This window comes from Telmatherina bonti (genome assembly GCF_933228915.1).
Source record: "Telmatherina bonti genome assembly, chromosome: 8".
Taxonomy (NCBI): domain Eukaryota; kingdom Metazoa; phylum Chordata; class Actinopteri; order Atheriniformes; family Telmatherinidae; genus Telmatherina; species Telmatherina bonti.
The window spans coordinates 30,117,965-30,125,893 of record NC_136626.1 but is presented as its reverse complement, the minus strand read 5'-3'; the positions used below and the strand labels follow the sequence as shown (position 1 = coordinate 30,125,893).

General features: G+C 39.1%; 1 protein-coding gene across 1 annotated transcript; it reads left to right on the top strand.

Moving 5' to 3' along the window:
• Positions 1 to 408: 408 nt before the first annotated feature.
• ankrd29 (ankyrin repeat domain 29) lies at positions 409 to 7,405 on the top strand (the record flags this gene model as incomplete). Its single annotated transcript, XM_079245465.1, has 10 exons — positions 409 to 420; positions 965 to 1,075; positions 2,254 to 2,352; positions 2,859 to 2,957; positions 3,155 to 3,253; positions 3,608 to 3,706; positions 5,785 to 5,883; positions 6,242 to 6,337; positions 7,136 to 7,234; positions 7,322 to 7,405. 10 exons carry the CDS (start codon positions 409 to 411, stop codon positions 7,403 to 7,405), a joined length of 897 nt encoding a protein of 298 aa, XP_079101591.1.
• Positions 7,406 to 7,929: the final 524 nt, after the last annotated feature.

Genomic DNA, 7,929 nt, shown 5'->3' with positions numbered 1-7,929 from the left:
AACGTCAGGGCCTTTTTCAATAATTTTCATTCTATATATTTCATTCAATATATTTCAATTCTTTTATATTTACCGTTTATTTATTTATTTATTTATTTATTTATTTACTTATTTATTTGTTTGTTTAATTATTTATTTATTCACGTTTCGTTTGGCAGTTTAAATTCTCGCAGCAACAAGGAGTCAGCGTGTTCGGCAGCGACCCCTGGTGGCCATGCCTGGCCATTACTCCGTGCGGGACTGCAGAGGATGCGCACAGCTGACCGTCCTGTCTGTTATTATGGTGGCGAAAGGGCGCCGGCAACACCCAAACACGGTGCGGCAAAACAGGCAAGTGGCGCTCAGCATTGCTTCTAATGACTGAGTGCGCCGGAAGGACAGTCATGAGTCAAGACTAAGGTCCACAAGATGTCTTTCAAGGTAAACCAGCTTTCTCCATCCCATCACTGTATACACGCAGCAGCCTGACAGGGCCTTGATTAGATAACATCACTCCTGCTTCCTCTTCAAGTGCAAACTAGTTCATTGACGGAGTTTTAGATGATGACGATGATGTGATGTGTTTAGCTGTTAAACATTGAGAGGAAACAGTAAAGCTGGCATTTACTGGCTATGTACTTAATAATCACACTGTCTAGCTCTGAGGCTGCATGTGCGTGCACGTGTACATACAAACAAAGGCATCATATGGCATACTTTCACAAAATGTTCACATGGTTCTGCTTATTGACCTGAAAGCCCCACTGTAGAGACTCAACCCTCTTCCAGTCCCCATCCATAAATTTTAGTGTGAAGAATATTAGAGAAAAGCTTATTACTTATTATTATGCACTCGTTACACAACACTGCATGTTACCTGCACATGTGTTGGGGACACCAGGACACTCTCTTACTGTCTACTAGCAGCATGTCTAATGTTATAATGGTGGTTTAAGTGTCAGTGTTGTGTGTATTTACCCTCTAGAAGGAAACACCCCTGGCTAATGCTGTGTTTTGGGCAACGAGGAAGGGAAACTTGGCTCTGCTTCAGCTGCTGCTCAACAGCGGGCGAGTGGATGCGGACTGCAGAGACAGTGTACGGACACTGCATGTCCTGGCTGCTCAGCTGCACGCTTTAACCATAACCCACCTGTGGTAGGGATACAGAGAGTCTCCAGCCTTGCCTCTGTGATTCATGTGTTGGAGTGTGTGTCCTCACTGTGGACAGATTATTGAAGAAGAAAAAAAAACACTTTACAATACTTGTAAAAGTAATTATCAGGTACTTACTGGTGACCACAAAGACCAGGCTTATTAGGGAACAACTGGTCTTTGTGGTCACCAGTGAGTACTGGTAAGTAGTTATTAGTCCTGATTTGTTCCTCTTTGGATAACTAACAAGTTGTTCCATCATAAGCTTGGTCTTAGTGAAGTACTGGTTAGTTATCCATTAGTTCCTGATTTACTTCCAAGGCGTTCCCGTGTAACAAAGCACATTTTGTGTCCAGTATTGTAAAGCATGAGCAAAAAAATTAAAAAAAAGAAATACAAAAAGTCCCTGAAGATTGAGACAGGAAGACTGCACAAGACACGACACGTTCACAAAGCATGCAGGGGTTTTGTGTGTTCAGTTTTTAACATGATTGGCATAATTCTTCAAAATGTGTGACTTTCAGTTTGAAACTTTTTTTTCCAGGCGAACATGATTTTGTTCATTATGTGTCTTATTTACGTCTCTGCAAACCCAGTTCTGTGTGTCTGCTTTGTGCTCGTCATGTATCGTATGTTTTCTTTTAAGGTTCCTGTATTGTCATTCAGTTTTGCACCTGTTGTCACATCTTAAAGTCTCCACATCTCACTAGTGTTATGTTGAAACTATTTTGTGACAAGTTTGGCCAGTTTCCATCTCTATAGCCGTTTTAAATGTCTATATTTTGTGTCATATTTTATTCATTTGGTATATCTTCATAGCCAATTTTCTGTCTCTTCAGTTCACTTCTCTTTGGCAAATCTGGTTCTTGTTTTTCCTATTTGTATTTAATTAAAATAAGAAAATTGGCCCCTGATATCTCAGCCCGACAGACCCATTTAATGTTCAGCACCCTTATCATTTGTTTTTCTCCATTATAATAAAAAATTCATGTTTTTATTCTGCTGGAAACCTGCAGAATGTAAACAATCCATTACCACATTTTACGACCTTCGAACGAGCCACTGCAAAGTAAAGAGGAGGAAAAAGGGCTTTTCGCTCAATATCTGCATGTTTCTTTTCAGTATGGAACAACAGCTCTGATGGTGGCATCGTACAGCGGCCATTATGAGTGTGTCAAAGAGCTTATCATGCAAGGAGCGGATATCAACTACCAGAGAGAGGTAAAAAAAAAATAAAAATGCATAGAAATAATGATAATAACTTGCAAATGGACTGACTGCATCTAGTGTTATATTAACCTCCAGGGCTGCAACTCTCTTAGACTGTCTGATTAAACACTCTGAAATCAAGCTAATTATTTATGCTTCGCTTTTGTCAGGATTAAACAAATATGCGAGTCAGAATCTCTGAGATTTTAAATCAGTTTTCTTACCTACAGGCAACAGCAAGCTAGAAGTCTGTTCACAACATTTCCGACTGTTTCTTTAAGATACAAGTGTCTGTAATGTCACTTTTATAAGAAGACATGCCAATAAAAACAGCGTCTCGAGGGGCTGGTAAAAACAGTCGGCAAAACCTTTGAACTCTGCAATCAAATTAATTTAAAAAAAACATAAAACACAGCTTAAATTTTTTTAAACTATATCTCTAATTTTAAATATGCAGAAATATAATTAACATGCTGTACAGATAACCAGCTTTTTTTTTTTGTTATCCTCCTGTCCAGACGGGTTCTACAGCTTTGTTCTTCGCCTCCCAGCAGGGACATCATGACGTTGTCAAGCTCCTCTTTGAGTTTGGTGCCTCCACTGAGTTCCAGACAAAGGTAAGCTGCTATGACGTGTTTCACAGTCTTCCAAATAATGAGCGTGATCCTATCATCTCCAACTTCAGAAAGCTCCCTGTGGTGACAACAAGGCAATGATGCACAAATCTGCTGCTGAATTATACACCTCTTTGGATTAATTGTGAGGCTCTCAAAGATAACTTTCAGCTTGTCTTCTTTCTCTTCTCTCCATGAAGGATGGCGGTACAGCACTCACTGTTGCCTCTCAGTATGGTCACTCCAAAGTAGTGGACATCCTCTTGAAGAATGGAGCCAATTTGCATGACCAGCTGAATGTGAGGCCCTTTGCATCCACATCTGCATCCTGCTGTTAGGCCTCTCTCCTCACTGTCAGTACCTCTCATTGTCCTACATTAAGCCTCCTTGTCTGTCAGGAACAAGATGATTAGCTGCTCACAATGCAGCAGGAATCCAGCCTCGGGTTTCTGCAGACTGCTGAGTCAGACATGAGTCACCTTTGGCTGGATTTGACTATGTATTTAGGCTTTGGACAACAACCTGATTGTCCAGTTTTGCGTTTATAAATAGAAATTACTGCTAAAAGATCTATATGTTGTCAATATAATGTTTTCTTCTTGGAAAGTTTTCTTGGCAATCCTAAGCAGCATGAAATACTCTTAAATTTTCAGGATGGTGCCACTCCTCTCTTCCTCGCTGCCCAGGGGGGTCATGTGACTGTGATTCGTCAGCTTCTGTCATCTGGTGCCAAGGTTAACCAAGCTAGGGAGGTAATGTAACATCAAGCACACTCTTCTCCCAGCTTTATTCCTGTTTTCTATTTCAGCTTGTTTATGCTTAAACATAATATCAATACTGATCTGTTAATCAGTGTAGATCAGTTCAGAAGTCCTCATCATCATGACTCCTTGTGTTATCACTTTCTTTGGCATTGCAGAAGCTTCTGTTAATGTTTCTTCTCTTTAATTAAAAAAATTGTGAAATTTTAAAGTTTTCCACCCAAATGTTTTACAACTATTGATTAGTTTTTAGTTTAATAGCACACTAAGATATCATTTAAAGATATGGGCATTTCCTTTCACTGATGAGATTAAAAAGAGTCACGTAATTGAGGTAAACAGTAGGTGGTGCTAGTCTTCCAGCCAGGACTACAGAAGCAGCTGGTGCAGTGAGATTACTGAGGTAAACAATGATAGTGAAACTTCAAATAATTGAACACTAAAGCCTGACTGAAGACAGCACAGTGGATGATAAAAAATGAAGACTTCAGACATTCTTATGACAGTGTTTCATGTCCTCATAAAGATTCAAGGAAACAACCCCAATTCCACTGAAGCTGGGACATTGTGTAAAATGTAAAACACAGAATGCTTTCTAACCTCAGTTCAATTAAAAGCTCTACAAAGACAAGATATTTAATGTTCACACTGATAAATTTGTTGGCACCATTAGTGCTGAAGGTATACACAGGTTCTAGAGCAACATATGCTGCATCCAAGTGACGTCTTTTTCTGGAAAATCCGTGTTTTGTAGTTAAAGAGCAGGTACTAGACTGGTCTGCTGCAGTCCAGACCGGTCTCCTACTTAAAATACGTGGCACATTATGAACATACAATACAACAGAGAGACTGTTGCACATCAGGCAAGAATGGGAAAGAATTGCACGTACACAGCTCCAACAATGAGTGTCCTCAGTTCCCAAACACTAGAGTTATTAAAAGATAATGGAACACGGTGGTAAACATGCCTCTGCTCCAGCTTTCTGAGGATCATGTAGGGGGCATCAAATTCAAAACGTGCGATTAAAGAAAAATATGAGAAAGCTGTAAAATTTATCAGTTTGAACACTAAATATCTTGTCTTTGTTGTATATTCAGTTGAATATAGTTTAAGGATTCGCAAATGTTTGCAGTCTGTTTTTGTTTACGTTTTACACAACATCACAACTTAATTGGAGTCAGAATTGTACTGTTCATAATGGCACAAATTTACACAAGACGGCACAAAATTCAGCACCCAATGTCCCAGATTTACTACAATATATATAATCATGTTAAAATTTCTATGTATAAAATAAAATAAAAACTGAAATTACATCAAATAAAGAAAAGATAAAATAAATTAAATAAGAGTGCAACAACTGGCCTGTATTGCACATAATACTAAACTAATGATTTCAGCAGCCTCAACCCACAAAAACTCAAAAACCTCAGGATTGTAAGAAGTAGAGATTTTATTTGGATTCTTGTCAACTCCACCAGCTTGTTTCTCTGTGGGGATGGAAAAAAACAGGTGAGTCTTCATCAAAATCAAGCTTGGAGGCGTTTCTGCTGAGAGACTTTAACGTACCCGAAAGAGTAGAGTCCAAAATGTGGTAATAATGAGTAGGAAGACATGATCCAAAATCTAAAATCCAGTAGACATTTAGAGTTCCAGAAAACCAAAGAGACTTTCAGTGGAGGCAGATTTCCAGACTGGGGCAGGCAGGCTCGGAAACCAGGAGGAAGAAAACAGCTCATGCACAGGTTTTCCGGAATACTTTTGATAGGCTTGATGCGTGCAGAGAAACAAACTCTGACAACCTGGCAGTCAGAAAAAAGAGGGACTGCTGCTTAAAAAGGCGGAAGCACAAGTGAAGAGAATTAGAGTGTAATCAAGGTGCTTTCAGGGAAGCTCTGAAAATCGTCTCCACCAAGGCACCATGACACTAAACATTGCCTCTCATAAAGTGTTCAGTAAAGTGATTATTCTGCAGAAAAGTCATGCAGCCAATACACGTTATGATTAATATACTGGTGCACAACAACTCTAAATATAAATCAAACTTCATGCCCTCTGGTTTCCACAGGACGGCACTGCGCCCCTATGGATGGCAGCTCAGAGGGGTCACAGTGAGGTGGTGAAGGTGCTACTTTTACGTGGAGCAGATCGGGATGCGGACAGACAAGTACGTTGATCTTTTAAATAAACTTCATAAAAGTTTCAATAATCACATTCCTGTTACTTCTAGGAGTCATTCGGTCCTTATTTTTTTAACCTTGGCTGAGCTTTAAGCAGCCTTAATGCAGGCACAGAACCAGGCAGGAAAGCAGGCGTTTTTTTCTCTATGATAAAATTTAGCTGTAAAAACAGGAAGCTTTTTGGTTTATATTTATTCTTTTGATTCAAATTTATAAAGAATTGTTCAGAGTAAAGTAAGAAACTATTCAGACTTGTTGAGACGACGTCTGATGTACTCCAGTAGGGTTTAACGTTGATCAACGTGGCTTAAGGTTAATTCTGGGCTTTGTCTTCTGTCTTTTGAGGATGGCTCAACAGCTTTGTTTAAAGCAGCTTTGAAAGGACACAACGCTGTCATTGAGGAACTCTTGAAATTTTCGCCTTCACTTGGGCTTCTCAAGGTAAAACACGCTGCGGTTGTTGTCCATTCTGGCAAATATACTCAGAAATATATGGAATCAGATTTGTTTCAGAATCTCCAAGCAACACTTTTTAAAACTCAAATAAAAAACAACAATTAAAACCAAAACTTTTTCAAAACTTAAGTAAAATATATTATCTTAAAATAAAAAATTATTAATCATTGTGAAAACTATTAGGCTTTTATTTTGTTAAATTGAGTAGTTTTGTTTATAGTTTCCTTTTCCTCTTTCTCTCTTCTCACTATTTTGGTTGCGCTTCACAGTCTTTAGTCCAAAACTCACCAGCCAATCGAAATGCGCCCCTGAAAAGAGCCCGCCCATGAAAGGTGAGAGCCCGCCCAAAGTCTGGAGATCTCACAGCCTTTGGTTTTGATTCTCGATTGTTTGGTTTAATTTCTAACACAAACTTTTCATGGGCGGGCTCTTTTCAGGGGCGCATTCCAATTGGCTGGTGAGTTTTGGACCAAAGACTCTGAGGCGCAACCAAAATAGCGAGAAGAGAGAAAGAGGAAAAAGAAACTACAAACAAAACTACTCAATTTAACCAAATAAAAAGCTAAGTTTTCATGATGATTGATAATTTTTGATTTTGAGATAATTTATTTTACTTAAGTTTTAGAAAGTTTTGGTTTTAATTGTTGTTTTTGCTTGAGTTTCAAAAAGTTTTGCTTGGAGATTCTGAAACAAATCTGATTCCATCGTTTGGAAAATCTGATTCCAAAGAAATACTCCATAAAGTTCTTCACAAACTGCATTCTTATTTGTATTTTTCTCCAGAATGGCTACACAGCACTTCATGCTGCTGTCTTGGGTGGAAATCTTCAAACTGTCCTGCTGCTGCTTGGGGCCAATGCAGACCCCACACTACCCAACAAGGTATGCTGCTTAGTTATGGTGAACGGGGTAAAGCTACTGCAAGTAGACCGCCTCAGCTCATAATTTTTTCTCATGCATATTTTGCAGAACAATGAACTTCCTGCAGATCTTACAAAGAGCGATCGCATCCTAAAGGTTTTACGTCCAAAACTCGTAAACGGACACAGTTGATGACAGCATAGGTTCCTGCTTTCATACCTCCCTCCGCCACAAAGATGATGTGTACAGAGAGAAAAGAAATAACCGCAGTGTCTAAAATACTCAACTGCAACATGTACTGTTCACAGCTCTTGCTTTTTATTGTGGATGAAGAAATATGGACTAACTATAGAGCAACATAACATTTGTTTGTCTGCCATCATCTTCTTGTTCTTGGTCTATACTACATGGATATGGATGAATTTGGCATAAAAATTAAGGAAATGTATGTTTGATCATTTCTGGTGTTTGTATTATACATTGTTGGAAAGCTTGATTAGTCGCCTTTACAACAAGGTTTTACACGCGTAGGTAGATCACAAAAAATGTGCCAAAATGCTCTGCAACATTCTTCTTAGCTTGACTTCACAAACGAAAAGTTGTAAAGATGGCTCCCTTTTATACTGATTGGTGGTTGATGAACCAGATACGAAAAAAACAGGCAGTGCCGCAACAAGTGCAGTGGAAGTCTGCGAGTTGCTTCGAAGCAGGAGACG